At 29.7% G+C, this 27,899-nt stretch overlaps 1 protein-coding gene across 4 annotated transcripts in view; it reads left to right on the forward strand.

Moving 5' to 3' along the window:
• Positions 1-27,899, forward strand: part of LOC108909242 (heterogeneous nuclear ribonucleoprotein K) — a 231,069-nt gene that overhangs the window by 108,743 nt on the left and 94,427 nt on the right. For 3 of the 4 annotated variants that reach the window (XM_018713505.2, XM_018713504.2, XM_018713503.2), the window contains one exon: positions 20,255-20,355. In XM_018713505.2, the coding sequence (XP_018569021.1) occupies positions 20,266-20,355 (90 nt within the window). In that variant the 5' untranslated portion in view covers positions 20,255-20,265. Of the gene's footprint in view, positions 1-3,984; positions 4,136-20,254; positions 20,356-27,899 lie in introns of those variants that run through there. The other variant, XM_018713507.2, reaches the window with a different exon arrangement.

The raw sequence follows: 27,899 nt of genomic DNA on the forward strand, positions 1-27,899 counted from the left end.
TAAAACTACAGTTAAATTGTACATTTAATTGTACAGAGTAATACATTTTTGTTTTTATTTTTTTGTTTTTTATATTATGCATTTTTTAATAATTGTTTTTGCATACCGAGATATTGATAAGAAAGAATAATATAGCTTCATTTGGGAAATGTAAATAGTTCTTTTTATACGTTCTAATATATTTAATTATATGTAATATAAAGAGTTTACCTGTAATGATTCTGCATTATCAACTTAAAATCGACTTTTTAAATTTGTTTCGATTTAGAATTCTTAGAGGTCAGTACTGTGGTATGTATGAAAAGAGCTTTGTCAAGAAAATGTTTCATAAGAAAAAATTATTAAACGTACTTCTTTAAACAAACAAATAAAAATTGTACAAATAACTTCAAACACAAAAGTAAATATTTATACATAGGTACATATATAAAATTACTTATATTAGGTACCTTTTTGTCTAGAGGCGTAAAAAAACTATACAATTCTTATAAAAGATATTTTCAAAAGATTTTCTTAGCCCTTATTTCATTAAATGAAACCATATTGACTTATTTCATCAATTTTATTTATTTAAATGTAATTATGTTATTTATTGACTTAGTAAATACTAGTGTGACTGTGGAGCTGTCATTCTCATTTTTTCTATAAATATAATTACATATTTGCATATGTACGTATGTATTCCTTTGTATTTGGTCACACATGAAATAAATTTATTGTTCGGCATTTTATAAAAGAATTGGAGTTGTTTTGTTTATTATGTCTACATACCATGAGTATTTTCGAGCGTTGTTTATCGAACATTTTATACAAAAGCTCTTTGAAACGGCAATATATTGTTTTGTAATTTTTGACCAGTTCACCTGTGATATTTATTTGAAAAAATGTCGTGCAACTCTGTTGTAAATTTGTATTAAATGTGAGTGTTTAATCTCTGTTTTACAAGGTATTTTTGAGGATTGATTGATCTAACTTGAAATTTAAATTGATGTGATCAAGATAAGAAAAAAAGGAATATTACATGCTGTTGAAATAAAAAAAAATCGCATATTTTAAATTTTTCTGAAGACATTTGAAGCAGTGATAAAACTTGGAATACAAATCTAACTGAAAATACTTAAATATCCGCTTAATTTAGATATCACTAAAAAAACCTACAAATTCTACGCTGCTTAAGTCCCGAAGAAAATACGAAATTAGTTTTTTTCAGACTGGAATTCATTTTTGTCTGTCGCAAATCTTTCACAATGTAAACTGCTAAAGAAATGTAAAATTTCTTCCCCCATGATTTTTTCAAAGTTTCAAAAATGATAATCTTTATTTTCCACTGTGACAATATTACAATTATATGGAAATAGTCACAATTAAGTAAAAAACATAGACACTTAAAGGTTTACATGGGATCGTGGGTTTGGAAATTTCAATATAATTAATTTTTTAAAAATTTTTTATCTAATACTTAGTACATGTCAAGAATATTTTTCCAGTTTCAAATCAATCGGGGTAAAACTCTAAGAGAGAGTGAGCCTTTGGAAATTTCTCTCATTAGGCTCGGCCGGCCGGGAACGTCGCAGAATATCGAGGCGGCAGTTGCCTGCCTGGTTATTGTTTGACTGTCTTTCTCGCTCGCTTCTTCCAATTTCTGAGGGTTACCTTTATTAAATATTTTATTTTTATGAAGCTGGAATCGACGATTCTATGTAAGTTTAAAACAAATTTCCGTATTAGGTAATCCTACTTAAAACTTTAATCGTTTTTTTCTCAATACTCACATTTTTGAAGACGGTGGGCACGATTTCAAAAAACTAATGCACCGATCTTATTAAAATCCACACTTCTAGAAAGGATTGACTAATACTTAATTGAACGAAGTTTTTTTCTTTGATCACAATTTATTTTAAAAGGCTTTATATTCGTATGCTTTTATTTTTGTTGTTGTTTGTTTAGAATAAATGAAAATGATGATTGAATTTTAATTTATGATTTTATTTATTTGGGCGCCATAAATTTTTAATACATATTTTTTAGAATTAAAGGTAAATTCAAAGATTAACAAATCTGTATATATTACAACTTTTCAAATGAAACTTTATAATTGAAAAATTTCTACTTAACCTAAGTTAATAATAGTTACATTAAATTTCCCCCTTTTATCTATGTATATTTGCAATGTTATGATTTGATTTTATGTTGTATGCATATGCGATTGTATTGAAATTTATGTGCTTAATTTGCCCAATTTTATAGTTAGACAACTCACAATTCTGTTTGTCGTTACGCTGTTTTCATAGTCGAATTCTGGATATATGATGCATTCCTCTGCTACCTGGGTTCGCTGCCTGGTCGTCTTGAAACTCGTATGAGAATTTCCAGATAAACTGTGCTGCTGCCACTTCAATACACTTTATGATTTATTAACTTTTATTTATTTCACAATATATTCCTTGTTTAAATTTTAGTGTCGAAAGTTTATGTGCACTGCTCTTTGTGGTCAAAAACTTTTGTGGATTTCATCACCGTGTGAATATTGTTTGCTTCTGACATATGACGTCACTCAAAATGACTGACGTTTAGCGATTCTAGTGTCTAGATACATAATTTTAACTAACTTTTTGATTTTTACTGATATGCTTTTGTTATTTTAGGTATAAAATTAACGATGTTTCTTACTTGGAAACTTATGAGAGATTGCTACTTCGAGATCGATTTTTACTTATATTGAGCTAGAAACAAATGACTCGTTACCATAGAAATGTCAAACTAACTTTTGAAAATTTCTTTATTTTAAAATACTGACTTTATGCATGTTCTAATCAGCATGATCTTTATATATTTAGATTCTATTAATTTTTCTTAGCATTTTTATACCTTTAACTTCTCTCTACGTTAACTTTTAAACTTTCAACAAATTTTTACTTAAATAAATTACTCTTTACTATGATTTTCAACTTTTTTCAACTTTTCTGTTTTCCACATTCCTTTTTTGTTAGTTTCTCTTAATTTATTTCAAAAATTTACATTTCGGTCTATTTTTTTGTATGGTTTATTTTATTATATGAGCAAATCATAACAATATAATTATACTTTTATAATACAACTCTGCCAAAAATTCAAATTTCAATTTTTTTTTAATCCTTCATTAAACCACGACCTATACTCACCTACTATTAGAAAATTTTTGATTTTTGATTTCCGATAAAGCTATCATGAGTTAACCTGAAAGCCGCTAATATACTTTTTTTTATAAGGGATTCCAACGGCTGAATTTTTAAAATTTTTAAATGAAAATTTTATGAAGTATTGTTTAAATATTGCTCTTTTATATACTTAAAAGTTTGATTAAAATAATTATATTAAAAAAAAAATAGAAAAAATATATTGTTTTAACCTTCGAAGCCCATACTCCTTAATAAAGTAACTTTGGTACAAAATTGACATTGACATTTAAAAAGCATAAAAGACAAAAAATAATCAAAGTATAAAAACTAGTGTATATTCAAATAACAAACAGAAGTCATGTCAACTAAATAGTTTTTCAAAGTCAAGTATGTCCATTCTTTATTAATCAAGTTCAAGTGATCAAGATATACTCAGCGCAAATAAGTCGAGAGCGCTGTCAGATTGATTAAATTAGAGAAACTTTACTTTGAAGTTGAAATTTGCATAATTCGTTAATAGTTTAAGAGAGAATTTATTAAGAGCCCACTGAACTTCTAAGCTTTTAATAAAGTTCGAGCGTAACGACCACTGCATGCGTTTAAGAACCATCGCAGCATCTCTATAGGACAAATTCCACCGGTAGTGGGGCCTGGTTTCACCCTGTAGCCACCGATGAACACACTAAAAGCTTTGTGCTATGCGAAACGAGTATTTCAAGACAGGTAAATCTAGCCGGTGGAACATAGCTCTTTGTCCTTGCCATCGCTCATATCCGAAGCCTGAGACTCGGAACGGTTTTAGACGTTGCTCGAAATTATTCAGTTGGTGACCACAGAGTAACTTTATTAGGCGCTTAACTTCAAGTTTGAACAGCGTGGGTAGTGAGTTTGTGTGCAGTTATGGTAAAAAGTTAATGTGTTACGTTTTGGAAGAAAATTACCACTCTTGATTGGCCTTGTAGCACACTCTTCTTTCGGTAAGTTTTTTGTTCGATCGGAGAACGAACTTTCAGCAACGGAGAAAGTGAAAAGTGTTAATTTGAACCGCAAACTTTAGAAATTTTAGCAGCAATACGTGAAGATGTCTGGAAAAAAATTATGTTTATCATAATTACTTTATGTGTACTAACCGGATTCTCTACCTCTCATAAAAAATCGTATATTATCATTATTTATTTACGCTTTAACACATCACTTAAAATGCACGACGCGAGAGCGGGATCTCCATCTGAAACGGGCAAATATCCTTTTTCTCCCGGATTCCGGGTTAAAAATACTGTTAACATTTTACAGAGGAGGGTCATGACCGCCGTTTAAAGTACATCCCATCTACCAGCCCTCAGCTATAACGAAATGATAGCGGAATAATAAGGAAGCAACCTAAGACTTTGTATTTCCTTTATGATGCCTAAAGGTTAACGTCAGATAAACAAGAATTAAATTAATGCTTCAGTGTTGCCTTCAAAGTGCGTTTTGAAATTAATTTTTAAATCTCCCTTTTAATTATGTTAAAACGGCTAGAAATTATAATTTTCCTTTTGAAATATACTGTAGAACGAAGATTAGAACTGCTTTAAAATTCCTTATAAGTATAGAACAACTACTCCTCTTATCTTTTTTGTCATTTTAACTAAATGTTAAAGACGTAAATAAGTTTTACGAAATGTTCTAGTGATCTCAAAGAAATAAGTACATAAAAAAACAATTATTTAATTCATTTCCGAAATATAAGCTTACATTTTTCTAAAAGAAATACCCTTTATATTTGTTTTTTTTTAATTACAATATGTACGTACCATATACAATCCGTACGATATTTTTTGAATTAGAAGACCCCTGCGTTACTTTCTTGGAATTAGCCGCATTCGACACCCGACGTAGAAAGACATTAACGGCATGGCGTTCACCGTGGCAGCTTGCAGTGCATACTGTGTTTTGCAGTTACGAAGGCGTGTCCTTTCGTAAGTATGCATAGGACGATTCCTATAAACTTTAAGTGTAATTTCTTATTAAAATAAATCAATGGAGGTGAAAAATGAAGGAAAGGAATTTAATTCCCAGTCTAAGAGTATTATTTTAAAACAATTTTAAGGTTAGTTAAATACATATTCTTTGTTTATTCTTTTTTTTTTTTGTATAAGCGTGTTTATAATTGCATTACCTGCTCTTTATTTATGATTTATACCCTACTGTACTGTAAAAGAAATAGATGAATTTTAATCCAAAAAATCTATTTTCTATGTATTTACCTTAAATACATTTTAATATTCTGAAAATAACGCGGAAAATTTCAAGCCACGTCCTTGTCGCGGTAAATTGTTACAGTAGTTCCGATAACAGAACTTTATTGGCTTATTCTTTTCTTGGAATTCTATCCCAACAAATATTGTACAGACTGTATTTGCTTTGATGGTTTACACACATTTTTCCATAGAATCAGTGCTGAGTGTTTTTTGTTGTTAAATAAAATAAATAAATCTTCTTTATTAAGAACAATCTTATTTTACCTTTATCGTGTTCTAGGCTCTAGACATGTTTCGGCCATATATTTCTATAGCTTTATTGTCCACCTCATTGATAGAAATAACTTCGTTTAATATTTTCTCCCTTAGGTCATATAAATTTTTTAATCGTTCTTTGTTTATTTTATCTTTCTGAATCCTATGTAGAATGTAGAAAGAACTGCATGGAGGTTTAAATAAAGACTTTTTACGGATCTTAAAATTATTCCTTCATAAGAAAAACTTATTTAAAAAGATACCGTTTTTTGTCTGGAATGCAGAGGGGTTATTATATAAAATACCTTTTATAATAATTAGAGCTCGGGACTTGGTCGGATGATCATAGCCGTCGCGTTGGCATTTCGCTACAGCGCATCGTACGAAACCGGCAGTTATTGGCTTCGCGTTTGCTTCATGTATATGTGTTTTAATATTCTAATAATGTCGAACGCACCAAGGAATAAAAAACGACCTTTCGCTGATAAATTACACAAATTTATTTATTTTTATTTATACCTACCTGTTTATTTATTTGTTTACGACGAACACGCCATGACTAGCCGACGAAAACCCCGAACTTGAATAATAATACATAAGCAGATTTTGAGGTTTAATTTTAACCTGTTTTAACATTTACCAATTACTGAATAAATTGTCAAGAAACTGGAAATTTAACTGGTTCTATTTTTTTTTTGGTCAATTTTAGAGATTTTTTCGGCATTTATTGTGTTACGAGCTTTAGTCACATTTTACAATTTTGACTTTTTGTATTTTAAATATTTAAATAATAGCTTACGTGGTGTTTGTTTTAGTGTTAAAATCGTACATTATTATTAAGTAAAAAAAAATGCGAACTATAAGTTTCTTCTACTATTTATTACGAATAATGTCGTTTAAAATCCTTTGACTATTTAAAATAATTTGGCAGTATCGTGTCTACAAACATCTGCATTTATAACTATTTCCCAAAGAGCGGTTATTGGAAATCGGACGGCTTAAAATTCGTTTTAGAAGCTTACGTATAAAGTTAATGACTTTATCTATTGAAGCTCAGTTAAGCTTTAGTCAATGTCAATACGATTGTATCTCTTACAGGCCATTGTCAAAAAGCTCAAGTCGTAAATACCTATTGTGGTAATGGATTTGTTTGTCTGTACTGAAGATATGTAATTATTCATATCTTAATAACTTTCAAAGTGTCTATCATTTATTTCGACATGCTTATATGAAGTATAGACGAGGGTATGAAGGTCGTAGTTCGAAATTCACTTAAAAATCATTGTTTCTTAGGTAATTGATGTGAAGGTGAAATTTTCCGAGAATGAAATCATTACCTGTATAAATTTGCGATCTTAACTGTGTACCTATGGGACATTAAATTTTTTAAGGTCGGTAAAATAAACCTGCCTGCCTGATAGTAGATACTTCCAAAAGAACAACATATTCTTGTTAGTGCTTTATTATACTATATCTACTCTTTTCAGGTACCTTTTTATTGAAATAAAACTGTATTTTGTGTGGAATGAATTTCCGCTACATTTAGTTATTTGATTATTAATATTTTATAATGAAATAATTCACTATTTTTGTATAGAGGTTTTGTAAGGTGCTTGGAACCATATTAAATCTATATGTAGATATAATTAATATTAATCAGCCTTCGTAAAAAGATCCATTAAAATTACTGAATCGTAGTATATAGAGTTCATAGACAAGGTCACAAACATTTATTAATTTCTATAAATGATTCTTCTAATGACGCGTGATAGTTGTACACTATCAAGAAATATATTTTTCATCTCTTCCTCATTGTTTTATCCTTGTACTGCTGGTTTTGAAACTATGAATAATATTTCTTGTGTATTTAATAGTTTATTCCGTAAAACTCCATCCATCAAATCTTCCAAGATGTATGAATTTTTAAAGTTTTTTGTTTTTTGATTTATATACTTTTTTCAATTCTGAACTGTAAAACTGTAAAAATATTCTTGAAAAAGTTTTGATTATATTTGTATCAGAAAATTTCTGTTGCTGGTATATAAATAAGTTAAATAAATCCTTCATATATTACGAGACATCTTTCATAAATGATTACAAGTCACGTGACCACTAATTTTGTTTGAACAGTAATATTACTTCCCTCATGTTGGTAATTAAATTTCGGTAGCTACAATTAAAAATTACACAGGCTAACAAACAGAAATCGAAAAGTCCTTTTTCTCAGACTAAGTTTTATGTTTTTGGTGTCGCTGATCACGGTTCCGTTATCATATGACACCTTCACTTCTAGATCAAGATCAAATGAAGGTCAAACACATTTTAACTCGAATGATAAAACATTTTTTACCACGGGAGCGGAAAAGTTTACGTCCGAATACGCTTCGACCTGTTGGTCGAGCCGTCCTCTGAAGGTCATTTGCAGGACTTTTCGATTTTTGTTTGTGGGTCTGTGTTATTAAAAGAATGAGATCAGGATTACATTAAAACAACATTCTGTTTTACTGTCTGTGATTGGTGTAATATTTCACGAAATTCTATTCAAGCAATCGACGATCCCATTATCTCGAGCGTAAACGGTTTGTCATTGTTCATTGTAAACGAATGAGTAATATTGGTGACGCCAAGATTTAGGGACTACCACTGCCAGCCCTACAATGTTGGTTGTCTAAGCTCTGCGGTCACATGGCTTGTAAATATTTAGGAAGGTTTCCATATACGAACGAGATTTTTTTTTAATCCAAGATATGCGTATATAATTTGAAGGGTTTATTTATTATCGTTTCAGTGTATCAATCTTGTCAATTTGGTTTATTTTACATTAATTTCTAATTAAATTAAAAAAATTGATCGATAGGCTAATACGCGACATTGGTTGTAGAAGCAGCTATTACAAAAGTTAGAGATGAAGGAACTAGGTAATTACAGAAAGAAAATTTCTATGCATTTGAATGTAAATATGTCGTCATATTATTTTAATCATGTTTTTTATGGTCACATAGTAAAAAATAAATAAAATACAGGGTGTTAGTAAATAAGTGCGACAAATTTCAGGGGGTGATTGTACATGAGGAAATAATGGAGTTTGCTTATAAACGTATGTCCGCAAAGTGTCAAAGTTTTTCTTAAAAACTGACGCTTTAATTTATTGCTCTGAAACCGGTCGAGATGTGCAAATGAAATTTGGTGGGTTTTAAGAGGTAGTTATTGCGCATTTTTTGACACGCAATTAAGAATTTTATGTTCATCCTTGGCGCGCGTACGGGTAATAATCTCAATTTTTTTAAAGAAAAAATGGTACGCCCCTGAGATATTACAAATTAAAAATCATTTTTGAATTCCTCGTTCAATTTGTGACCGCGTCAAGGCAACAGTCTTTAAACGGGTTGTTTTTCTGTTCTTTTATTTATTTATTTTTTGTTTGTTTTTGTTTTTTGCTACTTCTAATTTTTATTCAGTGTTACAAGTATTTTCATTTTGTTAAGTATATTCTAACAAGTTGTACATATACTTTTGAAAAATAGTTCAATTTTTTTTCCAAAAATTTTATAAGCTCAAAAATATAGTTTTCAAGTAATTATACCCATAGATTTAGAAAAGAGTCAGTGTATTACTTTGAAGTTAGGTTTGCTGAATTTGAGGTTGTTTTTGGGTTCAGGATTAAGGCTGAAAAGTATTGTGAAGCTACATGATTATATTCGTTGTTTAATCAAAATTTTTGATATTTTTTTTATTTTTAAAAACCGAATTATTATCTTGGGTGTTGAGGCTGATGTGTTCTCACACGATTTAAAAAATTCCTATATATCAAATTATCGCACCAGAATTATAAAATTAAGCATCATATTTGAGGAAAAATAAAAAAGAAATTACCACTTTACGGTTAAAATAGCCGAGTACGTAGAATTTTTTCTCATATTTGCCACTGTGTAGTATATTAAAAGATTTCCTGCTTTCGTTCTCAAAACTATATTTTTTTACTAAAATTGTGAAACACGACAATTTATAATTAATTTGTTTATATACATTAATAAAAAACGAGCTATATACTTAATAAATGCCATAAAAAGATACTCTCAGACAAAAACCATTAGTAGCAAGATCAATTATTTAAACAAACAAATTATTTGCATTTTAATCAGTTGAGCTGAGGAGTTATAATGGATGTGTACACATTTTCTCTTTCCCGTTTCTCATCTTTCGGCTACATCTTTTGATGTATAGGGCCGTATAAAGTTACATAATGTAGCGAAATATAACTTTGCATGATGGAATGGCAGTCGTATGTGTCTAATGGCTTGCTACTCGTAAGTTATATGGTTCCTTGCAGATTTGCTTCCACTCCTATTCTCGGAATAGAAATGCTAACTTCTTAGACTAAAGTTATGGAAATATTTAATAAAAAGTTAAGATTACACACACACTTAGCTCCGTTGTCAAATTAATTGTTATATTTTTTTTCTAAAGTACCTACTCAGTTTGGAGATGTAAAAAAATGTATATTTTTCATTTGTTTTGTTTCATGAAAGCTATGTTTAGCCCACCTGGCAACATATTCTAATTCTAAGTTTCGTTGTTTCAATGAATCGATAAAGATTCATGTTAATTTAAAAAAATTAATTCGCACTTGAACTTCAAAGAACATCACGTTTAAAAATATGAATTGGTTCCGAAAGAATGCATTGTCATTGTATTGATGGAAAAANAATGCTAACTTCTTAGACTAAAGTTATGGAAATATTTAATAAAAAGTTAAGATTACACACACACTTAGCTCCGTTGTCAAATTAATTGTTATATTTTTTTTCTAAAGTACCTACTCAGTTTGGAGATGTAAGAAAATGTATATTTTTCATTTGTTTTGTTTCATGAAAGCTATGTTTAGCCCACCTGGCAACATATTCTAATTCTAAGTTTCGTTGTTTCAATGAATCGATAAAGATTCATGTTAATTTAAAAAAATTAATTCGCACTTGAACTTCAAAGAACATCACGTTTAAAAATATGAATTGGTTCCGAAAGAATGCATTGTCATTGTATTGATGAAAAAAGTTATGTTTGTGTTGACAGAACAGATTAAAAATAATTTAAATAACGTTACGTACTACTTGTTTACATTTTACTACAAATTTCTTTATAAAATTTTGATTCAGATTTATTAGTATGTACCACTTTCATAGTTGTTATACGAAAATATAAATGCAGCAGTAATACGAGGTATGTTCAGAAAATAATCGAAGTTTATTTTTATTTTATTATTAATTTTATATAATTTTAAAACTGACGAATTGACAAAACTGAGTGTGCGAGCGCATATCATGGTGCAAGAACCATGATATGCGTTCACATCTTTGGTCTCTTGCGGATTTTTTCACGTAACCGTTATAAAATGCCTTAATAGTACACAGGGTTCACTGTTTTACCTTGAGAGAAATACACAATTCCACTAAAATTGAAAAAAGGCAGTGACCATCACTTTGATCGAGACTGATGTGCTTCCTTAGTGTGTAGATCCTTTGCTAGTCCATTGTGATGATTGAACTTTTGTCTCGATGTCGTAGCTTTCGTCTCCTGTTATGATCCACACGATTTTCTTTCTGTTGTTCGGTCATCAAACGAGGAACAAATTTTACTGCAACTTGATGCATGCTAACCTCTTCTGCAATTCCTCTGACAGTCAATCGGCGATTTACACGCACCATTTTTGACTTTCCGAACGTGGGAGTCATCAATTGATGTCGAAGGCTTTCCTGGTCGTCATCTTGAATTGACTGACGACAACGTTTAAATCGTGAAAACCATTTGTAAAGTTGAAACGTTTCAAAGTTTTTATCTCCATTAGCGCGAAATTCAAAAAATTCTGTATTTTCTGAACACACCTCGTACTTTTCCACGCCTACCACTTAAAAGGCAATGACATAACTTGTGAAGGAAAAGGGACAGTATTAAAATGCAGATTCCATTAGAGTCTAGGAGTAACCACATTTTAGCATAAGAATAGGCTTATGTAAACACTATAATTATATTAAAACAAACAAATTAGGAACATCTTCACACTTTCTTCGAAATACCATGATTTATTGATGAGAAAGTGACAAACAGAAATAATCACATAATGTTTACAAGGATCATTTTATGCATACTCCACGCATCTTAATTTTGTTAAAAGTGAATGTCTATATGGGGCTCAGAGATAAAATTATATAACCTTGAGCATCTTATAAATATTAATCATGTGTATTCACTGGTTCATATTTACATAATCTTATGTGGCGTACTAAAAATACCACTCGGTCTTTGTTTATATGGATTTGTAGTCTTATTTTCAAAATTTAAGTTTCAGAGTACCTCAGAAGTACTAAAAGTATAAGAAAATTAATTAAACGTTTTCAAGCTCGATTTCCAATACAAACTTAACACTCAGATACTTGATATCTTTAATTATTTTGTAGTTTTAACTTTGCAGCTAAATAAATATGGATATAGTTGGCTATGATCTAGAAAGATAAAGAATGTGTTTTGCTTTCCAATGATATGCTAATATGAAATCTTTTTTGGAGCATCAAGAGAAGTTTCTCGGAATATGACGAATGACTTAATGAAGGTGGATGTATTGATTATGAAATTTCATATACATTGCTTTTAGAATACGTTTATTCTCAAGCATTAAAAGTGATAAACTCCTTTGAATAGAAAAAAGGTAGGATTTGTCCGGTTTTAGAAAATGGAGAGTCTGGTAGAAAGTTACCGACCTATATGTATATTCTTTACTGTTGTTAAAACTTTAGAATTCATTAATTATGATCAGATATATTCCCAAAATATAGATCTAGGTTAGCATTTCAATAACATCGTTTTATGCGACATAGACCAGTCACTACAAATATTACACAATGTTTGGCTGAAAGTTTTGATAAACAACCATAACAACCATATTTAGCCAACGTTTTTGACAAATTAAATCATCAGCTTTTATCTAAAAATTATATAAATGGGGCTTTACTGCGCATTTTGGAAATTATTTAAATTCACATTTATCTGAAAGATATTGGTATGGACGTATGAAATATTTCAATTCAAGGTAGCATCTTAGATCGTCTAGGATCTATAGGATCATCAACATTTATTTGTTGATGATTTGGTTAAATTTATAATAATTATATTATCTTAATATGCCCATATTATACATATAAAAAAAACTAATATACATGATTGCAGACATATATATATGCTGTGGAATTGGGCTTCAGTAAATACACTTAATTTTAACATAAGGAATAAGTACATTTCTCTCAAAAAGGCATTACTTTCGATTATAAAATGTTAAACATAACTATATATCGCAACAGTGTTAACAAATTAGGTGTTTTCTTCAATAATTTATATAAATCTCACTGATAAGTACCAAGATTTGTAATAACAAATTCTAGATATGTATTTTTCCTCAGTGGGGCCACTAAAAATAATGTGTGATTATATTATTCGAAGTAAATTATGGTATTGTTCCGTCCTTTTATCTTACATATTCAATTTGAGATTTGGAAACGCTTTGTAAGAAATCTATCTAAATTTTCAAACTTCGAATTTATTGTTTTGAAACCATCTGTTTATATAATATTTGTGCAATAGAATGTAGGGACATGTACATAGGTAACAGTAGTAATAAATTTTAAATACTACTGCGAATGGGAAATACTTTAAGGATGAGTCAAATTTAACATCAACCTGAAAGTTAATGACGGTACTTTTTCAAATCGGTAGACCAAAATAGTTTAATTTTTGAGATTCATGATGACCGATTTAACAGGATATCGACTGTTTTTTATAAGATTGCGAAAAAAATGTTTGGTTTTGTATGCCCAACACGATTTTCAAAAAGAGATCCAAACAAAAAAAGTTTATGTTTCACCAAAATGTACTTTTAAGGCAAAAAAACAGTCGAATTTGTCTTGAAACAGTGAGATTTCATAAAATTTAGCAGGCACTTTTCATTTAAAACTGAAAACTTCATGGAAATATTTAATTTTTTTGCTTGTTACAGAGCGGTACTACATTTTTATTACATTATTGAAGGCGCCACTATATTACCGCCACTGGCTGTTTAGGACATTTGATATTGCCTATCTAGAAAGCATGTGTACCAAACTTAATTTGAAATAAGTTAAAAAAAAAAACTATTTTTCGAAATACTATCCCGTCCTCCCAGATTCGATATTAATATCGAATCTGACTCGGCCTGTATATGAATAAAGTATATTTTTTAATTTTGGAATCGCTGAGACATATTACCGCCCCAAATGCTATAAAATTCTTCTTTTAAGGAACATTTTTTTCTACCGTTTTTCTCGGGTCATTCAATCGATCAATTCTCTTTTCACTTACAATGGAACTTCTAACTAAAAAAACTTACACTAAGGTAGCGGCCTGTGTATAAGTAAATGCTTATCACCAGTGGTTTTTATGAAGAATTAAAAATATACCGTATCTTGTTCATTATGTGAAACATATTTACCACTATTTTAAGATAACCGTAACATATCGCATATCATTGGAAAACAGAAAAAATCCTCAATATTTCTTTACCCATTTAAAAGTATAACGTTAATTTATAGCTCTATAACCAAAAGTTAACTAAAAATTTCATATTTTAAATCACGAGATAACCCGAAAGCCTAACGAATTTGGCTCATTCTGTACGTGCAAACCCAAAAAAACATTTTTGAAAATAAAACTGGCAATCGCACGACTACCTTGAAAATACTATTTTATTTTACTTTATAATCGTCACTTCGATTAATTAGAAGTGTGTATCAACAGATTTTTCGAGAAATCGTTATCATGTACTAAGTAAAACTGTACCAGTAACTTTTTATTTACATTATTTATAAATACGTAGAAATAGTAGTGTTGTTTGTGAAGAAACTTAGCAACTTTATCATGTGTGGACTTTGAAATATAAAAACATACGCTGCCTTCAATCTAAAAGATTAACGACTTGAGTTCCAACGTGCCTCAAGCCGTAAAGTCCCAGTTCGGTTCCTAAAAGTATTGTAACTAGAAACATATGTTAAATAAATGTAAAACCGCTTCATTATTATCTTCGGTAGTGATAAAATAAAAAATAAATAAAAATTCCAAACCGTTATTGAGTTGAACTAGGTAAGACTGTACTGTACACTGAAAAAAGACCCACTAGTTGGACGGATAAACCGAAAACTAAAATAAATTTAATAAAATGAAAGGGTGACATTCAACCATTCTGATTTCGACTAATTAATTTTTGCTGTTTGTTTTTTTGCTCGCCTAACGCACTGTTGTAATATCACACCAGGAGTATTAATTTGTGATATGATAGTTCGCCTAAACTAGGTCAATGTCAAAGGTCATTGATGCAGATTCTCACACATAATTTTTTATGTACACTCGAAAATATTTTTTTATGTTCGACGCTTCGTCCACATTGACATAAACTAATATGGTGACTTTAAAATTCTTTCCATGTCGTATAAAAGCAAATCATTTTCCACTGTAGTTTCACTCTTTGTCACTCCGTTATAATTTCATACCGTTCGTTGGTTTAAAAAGGTAACAACATGCGACACTGACAAGCGCTCACATGCAGTCAAGTTCGGGAAACTGCCCAGTAGCGACGTAGACAAAAGTTGTACAGTTTAAAAATCGATTATTCGATTTCCGAAATACTAATTGCTGATTAATATTCCAAAACATTAAACACTTAAAATGTACTTACACATAATATTTTTTCCAACTTTTGTAATCAAAGATAAATGCTACTCTGCCAAAAATATTAATTCTTTTGCACATCCGCTTAGCTGATGATTTCACATTTATATTTATAATATCAACAGTAAATAACAGTTATGTACAAACAAATACATATATTCCTCAATGTAAATAACGCAGACAGTAGTACTTTCACAAGTAGCAAAAATGCCGAAGATGTTATGACGAAAGTATATTTCCCATAGCCATAAAACCTTAAGAAATTAAAACAAACTTGCATACCTGTAGGTAATGGTAATGGTAATGATTATGGTCATAATTTATTTATTACCTGGTCACTGAGTAGCAGGTTTTCTGTGAAATGAACTAAGAATTATTAAAAATAAAATTCGTTTAAAATGTTGATGTCATACAATTTATCAAAATGAAAAAAAATCTTTTAAGTAACTTTTTATGAATGAGGTACCATTGGTTAAAGGTTAAATTATTATTAGCACCTAATTATGATTCACATTGTATAGTCTAAGTCAAATTAATTAATTACGTTTTAAGATGACACTAACGTACACTAAAATGCATTTGAATTTCATTGTTACAAATTTTATGGCTTCACGACAATGACAAACTCGATTTTCATCTAAAATGCCTTTGATTTTTCTGAATCAAACTGCCCTTTTCTGACATAAAAGATAAATTTTAAAAAAGCTAATTAATATCTTTTAAACAGCAATATAATTTAAAATAAATATGTATGATGCAATAGAAAAATTTGAGAACTGTTGAATTTACTATAGAATTTACGTGTATCGTATGCAATGTATGTACGTAATTGCTGGTATTACATATAACTCAACTTTTTATATGAAATGGGAAAAATAGTTAATTAAATAAGCATGTTTTTAGGCGATAGGTACGTCAAAGAAATTATGAAATATAATGAAAATAAAAAATGTGTATGACCTTTTCCTATGTTCATCGGTAAACTATTACATGCCATAGTATGTACATAAATATTAAGCTTTCACTGAGGAAATGGCAGCTTACCACACCAAAACAACAATGTGTACACCAAAACGAAATTTCTACATTCCCACTTCCTTGATATTTGTAACAAATATGCATCGAAAGTGTTGGATGGTCTACCCCTGGGATTTTTACAGGATTTGTCAACCTTACTTACTCTGGAATATTTCTTTTATTCTCGTACCAGTCCATTTCATTTGAAACCACTATATTGATCTAAAATATTAATTACATACACTTGAGGATATACTTAAAAGAAAAACGCCGTCCATGAAAATAACAAATCGACAACTGCATCGACTCATCAATATTGTTTCCCATCCTGCCTGAAAGGCAGTAACCATAAAATTCAGTGATATGCGGCTCTTAACAGAACTCAGTTTACTAATAACCGTAAGAAATATGTCGCAACAAAAACAATAAATATTAATATTAAGAAAAAAACGTAAAAGTAAAAGAAAATACGAAAAAATTAAAACAGCTTGCACAGTACAGAGTTCAGACAAGATTTGAAATAGACCCTAAAAACATACATTTGGGAACATAACTTCCTTGAAATTGCAAATCATATGATGCTAAAAATTTTGTAGGATCCAATTTTTTAAAAATTATTATTTTATTTCTGATTATTTTTTTATATATTGCAAAGGCTCTTGCAATTTTAACACTACCTAATAATAATTAGAATTTATTAGGGTATATAAGAGCTCTAGAAATGTAAATACTTTTTTTGAAAATCCAAAATTTAACTCCAGAAAAAACAACGTATCAGAGTAGGACTCGAAAAATTTATAGTTGTCAGCCTTTTTAAGTTTTATTAAGAAAATATTTGAGCCTCATTTTTGGTATGTATTATTACATATGTTAATGGCTCTACACGAAAAAAAAATCTTGTTAAATATGTTCACTTTGTTTTTTACTACAATTCTCAAAATTTCATAGATTTTCTACGAAAGTTTATAGATTAGTTGAAAATTTTTAAAATACCTGTAAATTTTTACATATAAACTAGAAATTGTACTGCAAAAAATATGTTCCACAAATTATTGCATATTTAGATTAATGTTTCAACCGTAATACACACACATGCTAGTGGAGAAATAAAATAATAATACAATATTGAATATATAATAATGCAAAATTGAAATAAGACAAACAATATTCAGGTGCAGTCAGCAAACGAATTTGAAAAATAGAAAGATGCTTATATCTTATGTCTTTATATATTCACATATCACTAATATTTTGCATCTATCAAGTACCAATAAATCAGAAATTTTGTACAATTATTCACAACCATGATGGATACCAAGAAGAACACAACACGCCTGCATATGTAACGGAACTAAAACTAACAAATCTGACATAATAAAGGCGTAAATGCTATAGACATAAAAATAAATTTACTGATCATGTCAAAGTCAGATCTATTTCAATAGTTTTTGAAAATTTTTTAAAAAATTTTTAATAAAAATACAGGGTGATTCAAAATTCAGTACAGTAAGAATTTAGGGGCGTATTTTTGAGGTCAAAATAAGACTTTTTTTCCTATAAACGTGGGTCCACAAATACTTAGTTTTCGATATACAGAATATTTAGGTTTTTTAATTATTGCTACTAACTAGTGACTACTACCGTTTAGTCAGCAGTGATTTTCTCGAAAACGGTTAGTTGTATCAAAAAAATTTAAAGAACTAAAATTCAAGATCCTTGCAATACTGATTGATTACATGGTGAATAAATCTTATTTTCACAGTAAATAGTTAATAAAAATTTAAAATATGGTGTGCATCAGGGTAGTAAAAAAGTTAGGCCCAATTTAATTCAATTGTACTCTTATAAGTACCGCCCTCACAAGCATCGTCAAAAGTAATTATATATTTAAATTTAGCATCCTAAAAAACCCCCGTACCCCATGTTTTATGCCAACATTCAAATTTGTTTGGAAATTATTCCTAAAAATAAAAAAAAAATAGATAAACTTTAACATCCTGTATATCGAAAACTAAGCATTTGCGCACCTTACGTTTATAGGAAAACAAGTATTATTTTGTCCTCACAAATACGCCCCCACATTCTTTGTACTGAATTTTGAATCACCCTATATACTACTTTCTACAAACACAGAGGTTTTTTGTGGAAGTAGGTATCGAAACATTTTTTCCAGTAGACCAGTGCTTAAGTCTTCAAAAATGGTAAAAAGTGAAAAAAAAATTATAGGATGAAACCCATTGGAAAAGGAATTGGATATAACAGAAATGAAAAGAAAAATAATTTACGGGCAATCTGTGGTCGGGAAGGGGGTGAGTTTTTAAGGGTAAAAAACGGTTTATCTTGATTTCCGGAAAAACTACAAGTCTTATAGAAAAAAGTTAAATAGCAAAGTTGTAGGTAATAAAAAGATCTACAACTTTTGTATTTGCACTTTTTTCACATAACCTCAAAATTTATGTGAAAAATTCAAATAACCAAGTTTTTGGTTTTTTATTTTTATCTTTACAATAAAATATTTTTTTTTTTTTTCACGAAATTTGGTGAAAACTTACCTATTTATGTCCCAAACACGCTGTAATTTTTTTTATTTGAAATATGTATTTTTTCACCATATTTTTAATAATATCGAAAAAGCACCCTAATTTTCAATCGAAAATTCTCACGTCAAAATATCTGCTTTTTTAAAAACGTCGGTGGGCTTTTTCTTCGTTGAAATCTCTACTTTCTGATGGTGTAAAAAAAATATACATTACTATGGTAAGTTTTCTCAGGAAATGCAAAGAAACGAAAAAACTAGAATCCGAAAATTTTTTTCTAATCATGTACAATTTTGAGCTATTTATTAAAATTTACACTTTAATTACGTAAGATTCCATGTTACATTGATAAACAAAAAAATTACAAGTCGAAATATACTATTATAATTAACAACCAAATAAGTTAATAAAGTTAATATTTAATAAGACATCTACAATATTTTGAGAAAGTTTTAGAATCTTCTTTCGTTTTTTGCATTTCCTGAGAAAACTTACCATAGTAATGTATATTTTTTTTTACACCATCAGAAAGTAGAGATTTCAACGAAGTAAAAGCCCACCGACGTTTTTAAAAATGCAGATATTTTGACGTGAGAATTTTCGATAGAAAATTAGGGTGCTTTTTCGATATTAAGTAAAAATAAGGGAAATCAATTTTTTTTGGTTTCAAAAATTATCGACCCTGGTCTAGTCTGATTCTGGGTTTGGGTTTTGTATATTATGTAGTTTTTTACAATTAAATAAATCCTCACTCTAGTTTTACTTTCTACTCCGATTATTTTTTTAGTGTATTGTAGTGAACTTGCTCCCAAATCAAATCAAATGAAATCATTTATTGGTGTCTATACATTAAAATGTTTACACAAGTCAAAGAAAGAAAAGCACGAAAGATACAACATATAAGCAATACTACACTAAAGCTAAAAAAAACAATTTCAGATAAATATAACGTAAACAGCATAAAAAAGTGAATATTACGAACATACATCCCGATTAAGTTACCATTAATTCCTACTCAAATATTTGTATAAACCTCCTTTCAGTATTGGGAAATCAATCTACATCCACTGTTAACAGAATAAAGTACAAATTAGTAAATTAATCCATTAAATGACTCCCATTTCCTGGATAACCCAATAATTGAACTAATAAATAAGACGTGAAGCCTCAGGGAGGGCCGAATCCGGCGTTGCGGAAGCCTCCAGTGAAATTCCTCAACCGCAGAAACGGCATTACGTGATTGTCGACTGTTAATTAATAAGGTCGGCCCGAAAGGTCCTAATGGCGTATTTTGTTTCAGGCAGACTAGCCATGAAGCGAGAGGCTGACGGTGACATGGGTTCCCCGCAAAAACGTTCTCGTCGAGGAGATGAAGAAGTTCGTTTACTGATTCCCAGCAAGGTAAGTTCGTTCCGCAAAACCACGGTGCCATTTGACTTTTTTTTTGTTATTCAGCGGAGGTGTTTCTAGAAATAACGACATTTTTCTATACACACGAATATTAATATCTCGAATCTTAAATTTTTTATGTATTTCTTTATTAATTTATTCAATTAAATTTTTAAATGTAGAAGGCAATGGAATATTCCCCGGACAAAGTTGTTTCCGATAAAAAATAAGAAAAGAAGTTCATACTGACTTACACATTATTCCAATTAAGTTTGATTCTTCTGTAATTCTAGGAATATCAGTAATACAAAAATGAAAACCAAACAAAAAATCTATGTGTCCTGAGGTCATATACCTATATTTAAAGGTTGTGCTGAACTATTAGTAAAATCATTAAAATTAATATTTAATTTAATTTTTAACAGTTCTACATATCCAAAGGTATGGAAATAAACAAAAATATGTCCCGTATTTAAAAATGACACTAAAAGCCATTTGGCTTTACTACGCACACCTTGTAAAATATTTGAGTCCGTATTATATAGAAAAATACAGGGTGATTCACAACTTATCCAAAAAAAATTTGGGAATAGATGCGGCATGAGAAATGGAGTCAATATTGTAAAAAAAAAAATTTTGTAAAATTCTTATAGTTTCTAAGAAAAAAATTATTGAAGTTATAGCACATTAAACCACTACATAGCTGGACAACTGTAGTCTCTAGCGTCATTCGCAATACGCGTGGAGAGCCATGTGACTCCTAATACTGAAATCCGTCGTTGCGGTAGTTTTTACCTGTTATCTGTGGTATTTACATCAGTTTTTTAGTAGTTAGTGTCAAAAATGGCTTGCGTGTATAGCAACTCAGAGTTGATGGATATCGTTTTAATTTATGGTGAAGCAAGACAACATTTGTATTATGGTGAAGTATTTGTGTTATGGTGAAGCAAGACATCATTTGTGTTAGTTCGTAGAAAGTGAGTAAGACGGACCCAAATGTGTTTACACGTGAGTGGATAAAATTTTGAACAATTGCTGTTGCAGCATCGGGTATGTCAAATGATTTTATTATTTAAAAACACAAATTAATTTTATTATTAATTAATAAAGACAAAAACATGTAAATTTGCCGATATAAAATAGGTGCGATAAAATTCTATTTACATATTTCTTTCCTTGCGAAGGTTTTTGTCCGTTTTTATAACGCCGCCATACCGGTCGCATTGTGCGAGGTCAGGTTTTACAGTGGACCAGTTTCCAGTGCCGTGCAGAAGTGTATTTTTAAATCAATTTCGAACTGACCTTTTTGATTTTTTCTTTACAAAATTGTATTTGTAATGGTCCCCTGTACATCCAAAATTTTTTTTTGGATAAGTTCTGAATCACCCTGTATATTCTCATGTTAATCCACTTCTGAAAGATGTACAACATGGATTTATGTCAAATAAATCCACTGTTACTAAATTTTTGCTCAGACTGCAATTAATATGGATGATTGATAACAATGTACAAGGTGGATGCTATATTTACAGACTTTACTAAAGCGTTTGATATACATACTTTAAAAAAAAAACTTTGTGAACTTGGTTTTTCAAGTAATTTATTGCAGTTATGTGCGTCATATTTCTAAAATCGACAAAAGTATACAAGAGACGCAAACTTTAAATAACTCAATTACATTGTCAGGGGTACCACAGGGGCACAATTTAGGACCACTATTTTTTGTGTGTTGGAAGTGACATGCCAGATGTGATTCAATAATCACACTGTCGGATATTTGCGGATGATTTTAAAATTTATAATAGATGTGAATCATTGTCTGATTGTTACTTTTTGCCAAAAGAATTAGAGCATGTATTTCAGTTGTCGAAATTAAGTTGCTTATGTTTTGATTTGGCCAAATGTTTTTACTTTTTCTCCTAAAATTAATTAACTGTAATATAAATAAGTAATTATTACTCCCTATTAAAAACTCTGTTAAAAGCCTTGGGATTATTGGATTCTGTATAAAACTTTAATAACCATATAAATGAAATATTAGTTGTAAGAGCTTTTCGTATGTTGTGGCTTATAATTAAAAATTCATGTAACTTTTGTAACGGTGAAACATTATTTTTATTCATTAAGTAATTTAGAAGTATTATAGAATATTCTATCTATTATTAGTCCCTCCCCTATATGTAGCGAAAGATGCCTATACAGAATGGTCCGTTTTCATGGCCCACCATTGGCATCTGAGAAACCGTAAGATATACAGGGTGGCTTAAATTAGAAAAAAGTTGCCCCTTTTCAGTTATTAAAAGAAACCAAACAGATCAAAGATATCTGCTACCGTTCCTGAAATATTGTGAAAAAACTGAAAATGGCGATATTAAGTTTTATTAACTTTTAAATAAATTATTGAATTTCTTTAATTTTATGGGTTATTCTTCAAATAAAATAGTAGTGTTACGTATTGACGTGTTCGTAATTTTATCCTCTATCTGTTACTGTCAAGATCCAATATGGCGCCCATAAGAAAAGAAAAACAATTGAATGTTGCAGACTGAAACTAGTGGCCGTAGACATTTTCTTTCAACGAAAATGAATTGCATGTATCTTCTTATTCCCCAGTACCAAATTTCAGCTCTTTCTGTTGTGAAATAAGGACGCTGGATGGCATTTTCTAAAATCGCTATTTTCAGTTTTTTCACAATATTTCAGGAATGGCAGGAGATATCTTTGAATTGTGGTTTATTTTCATGACCCTGAAAAGGGGCAACTTTTTTCTAATTTGAGTATATCTTACGGTTTCCCAGATGGCAATGGTGACCCATGAAAAACGGACCACCCTGTATTATAAAAAATATATTCATCACTGTGACATATGATATTTTATTAAATGATTTTAAGTTTGGAAAATTGGTATTTAAATCATATTCATCTGCATAATTTATTAATATACAGGGTGTACATTTGAAATGGGAAGAAATTGATTTGATACAAAACAAAAACAAACAAAATGAAATAGAAATGAAATTTGCCATTTTTTGTCAAAGCAAATTTAACCCAAAGCTGTTCTTGCTCTCCTATACTCCTATACGGGTGGGACTATATTTACAAAATATTAACTAAATAGAACAAAATTATAACATTTACTATTTTTATAATGGATATTTTTCTAATTTTATGTTGAAATGATTTATATGTGGTACTTTAAGATTTTCCCGGATACTATTATAAACTAATACTAAATTATAGATGTACTCAGTAGGATGACAGACGATCAATTTTTCAATTAGGTTACGCTGATGCACATTTCGTCTTAGAATTAATTTACTTATTAAAGAAGTGTTAAGAAGACTTAAAAGTATTTTTTTAAGTATTCAAGCTATGTGAAACGATTTTAAGTACATTAATTTTTATAGGAACGTAATCGAATCCACGACTATTAAAACGTGTCTCAGAAGTAATCCAAAATTTTAACGACACGTTTAACTTTTGTCTAATATTTTTTAATGTTTTGGTTTTATAGAAAATATAACTTTTTAAATTAAAAATTCATTCATGTCATTTAAGGAGGTACATCGGGTTTACTCAAATGCACAGATGTACTTGAAATTTATATAGCGTATTACCCAGTACTCCTTCTGTGCGTCATATTTTTTTGAAATTTTTTTTGAATCTAGATTTTGAGATATTGTTGTTGAAAGTTGTTCATTTTAACATAGGTTCATATGGCGAAGATGGACGGTGCGGCTCTTTTTTGCCCATAACTGAGAAAAAAATGTAGAAATTGTGAAACAAAACTTTTTCATAGATAGTACAGCTGTATTAATTAGAAACAGAAAACAGTAATTGCATTTCTGTCTGACTTGAGGATTAATGTGGCAACGTCGCAATCAGCTGACAGCAAGGAGGGAATACATTTGAAAGACTTGATAAAAACGAAATTGATTTCAAACATATACATTTTTCCTAAATCCCATGTACATTGTTATCAACAGTAAATTATCCACAACAGATGATTTTTGTAATGTTTTTAAAAAACTAGATTAATTAAAAAAGACTAGGAAGCTGTGATATATTTATTGGAATAAAAAATACAGTTGTAAATCCTTTTAATATATTTAATGGTTTATAAAAACATCGTAGTCATTACCCAGCAATATTTAGGGTTACATAAAGTCTTCTTTACTTGATTAATATAATTAGTAATACCTACTTGAGATAAAAGCATTTGTACGGAATAACATACGGAATAACATAGGTGAGTAGTAATTTGTAGAAAATTGAAAGATGAATCCGAAAATATGGTTGTTACCGTAAAGCAGTGGCGTACTATTTTATTTAAAAAAATATGACACCGATACCCTATATCTCCGCCACCGGAGCATATAAATTTTAGGAAAAGCCCTCATATTTTGGACAATATTTACATAAATACATGAGACCAATTTCAAATTATTTCACGTACTAGTTTTTAAATTATTTGGAAAAATTAAAAATATTTTTTGAAGTTTAACACCCTAATCTTTTTATCGAAGCATCCTAGATAAAAACTTTGTAGGAAAAACTCCCCTTAAAATTCACCAAAGAATACGAGGCTTCATTTTTGATCACCGTTTGTGAATCACCCTGTATATTGTGCAGTAAAAATTCGTATGAGAATAATTCATTTAATGAAAAATTTTCCCAAACAGCTTTCATTCCATTACCCAATAATTTATTTACGTCTGGGTAATGGGTATATTGGACACATCTTTGGGAACGTTTTGCAGCTATAAAACATCCTTTTACGTGGGAAATGCGTGCAAAAATTCGTGTCGAAACACCGATCTCTTAATTAATTAGTCTTTCGATTAAAATATAACTGGTTAATTGGAGCTTGTAACGCAACAGTTTTCGAGAACATACCAAAAAGCCGTTAAAGATATCCATTGCGTCTTGTCTAATAATACTATTATAGACTTTCTTTCTTACATTAACCTAAAAAAAAATAAAACTAAATAAAAAAGCTTTCAGTTGGTTCATCTACCCACTGAAACATAGTTTTTATATTACCATTGATAGTAATGTATTCTATTTTTTTAATAATAAAGTGCGAAATATTGTATTTCTTCACATAAAACCTGATTTACTGAAACAAAGTCATATTTATTGTTCTTATCCTAACAGAAATCTATATCCATTAAATTAATTAATTCTACACTTAGCATTGCCTAAGGCGATATAAATCTTCGTCTATTATAAAATTATAATGAACGATTTGGCAATAAACCGGTCGGTACAGTGTCAAATGGCAGTCCACCAAATTCGTGTTTCGAACATTGTTACCTTCTTAATTGCGTGAATCAAGTCATTAATTGCCGCTTTAATTCATAGCAACATAGCATTTCTAAGAAGCTTTATCAGACCGAAGGCAAATAATAAATTCTTTCTTTTTTCCCAATGTAATTTATTTTAGGTTTTATGGGTATGTCTGTACAAAGTTATTTTGTAAGAATTTCCATCTGTTATGTTGATTAAATGAAAAACTCCACCAAAAGCTCCCGAAAACTGTTAGCTGACTTTTGATGTTCCCTCGCGAGATTCTTTCTGATATTCTTTTGTTTTCTCTTTTGTTTCTCCACTATTAAATTACACAGAAATATTATTTTTATGGGACTGACCCTGACCGGTTGATTACTGTGAATTCATCCCAGAATTTATACCGCAACGTGATCGTGACATTAAATCTCCATGACCATTAAAGCAATTATACGGTTAGAGTTCATCGAATCTCGATAAAAAAAAACCTGAAATGTAGTCAGCAATACTGAAAATGCATGAAAGATTTATACAGGGTGTTTCAAAAACGTGTCATCGCTCGTGGGAATATTCCTCATTCAAAAATATGACAAAAATTTTTGTTTTTATTTTGAGATGGACCATATTAATTTTCCTTTTTAACAACTTCAATATTTTTTAACTAAATCCGCTTTAAGTCTATTTAAAAATATATTAAGAGATGATTTACGCCATCTAAGTGACTGTTCCATCAAAAAATAAAAGTCAAAATATTTGTTATAGGTACATTTATTTCAGTGCCAACCTATACGCACGCCCTTGGTCAAGCTGTTTACACTTTAATCCTAAATGCTTTTCACAACTCAAATTTTAATTAAATGACTAATGTATTAATTTGAACTTAACTAATGACATTGTGAGGCACAATAGACCTTTTAGTAGTGACGCCAAATATTAGGCAACCCCAAAGTGCACACTGTCATGAAGAATTTCCCAATATTTTTACTAGATCGATTTTCGACCTTATATACTTTGGACATAAGTGTCAAAAAATGTGTTCTTTGTCATGACCTTAAGTATCGTGATATTCTGTTCTATTCAATATTAGAAATATTTATAGAAGAATATTGACTTTTATAGTGATTAATAAACTAAAATTATATCAATGTTATTGAGCATGCGCATTGAAGATAATTTCGCGTAAGCGAAGTAGCCTCGCAACAGGTCATTCAAGAAAAGTTTGGTATTGGTTAAGAGTCTATAATAAACTACTTGAAGAAATAAACAGATAAACACACTGACACAGCACAACACCAAGAAAAACGATAAAGATACTTGGTAGAACTAGAAAATCCCAAGATTAAACGAAAGAAGAGAAAATATGCTAATGATGACAGCCATAACATATCAACATGATCTCTCCTGCGTATGAGGCTATTCTTTCCGAGCACGAGCATTAGGAATAACACGGCTAATGTTAAATTTTTACTTTATTTAAATTTAGAAATATTCTTTTATATCGTTTTTTTTACGAGTTCTTAACACATTAGTGTTTACGAAACACGAATTGGATGTTCTTATACTTCTATATCCTTGTATAAATAAAATAATTTAAATTTGTTCATTTCTATAGTATCTATGTAAATAGTAAACAAAGGTCAGATTCTGTCTGTACAATTTCAACTATGACAATTTGTTGCTGGTTGCCTAAATATGTGACGTCACACTAATAGAGTCTATTCTAATCAGTATCAAGGGGGGGGCAGGGGGTGTCAGCTGCCCCCCTAGAAGTTCGAAAAAAGTACAAAAATTTTCTTAAGAAAATATTAGATTGGAAATTTTTAATAAAATATTGTATTTACTTAAACTTTTGAAAATTAATACACTACTTTATATATAAAAGAAAAACAATTGTAATATTATTATAAATATTTCCTGACAAAAGAATTTAAAAATATAAAATTTTATGTTAAAAAGTAATATATTCCCATATTTTAAAAATTTAGCTCGAATTTTAAATTAAAAAAAATAAATTTTTATCTGTCTGAATCAGAATAAAAGTTTAACGGTGCAACTAAAGCTATATATGTAACGCACCAGTTTTATATATTTTATAATATTTGTTGAATTTTTTAGTTATTTATATATTTTTTGTTTTCCTTCTATTAAAAAGGTTTTATTAAAAATATTTCTATAAAAAAAAATAATTCACTGTACCTATTTCTACCTATAATTTATATTTCTCCCATCATCTCTCTTATCTTGCCCCCCCCCCCCCCCCCCCCCCC

The sequence above is a fragment of the Anoplophora glabripennis genome, unplaced genomic scaffold, assembly GCF_000390285.2.
Source record: "Anoplophora glabripennis isolate ALB-LARVAE unplaced genomic scaffold, Agla_2.0 scaffold431, whole genome shotgun sequence".
NCBI classification, from domain to species: domain Eukaryota; kingdom Metazoa; phylum Arthropoda; class Insecta; order Coleoptera; family Cerambycidae; genus Anoplophora; species Anoplophora glabripennis.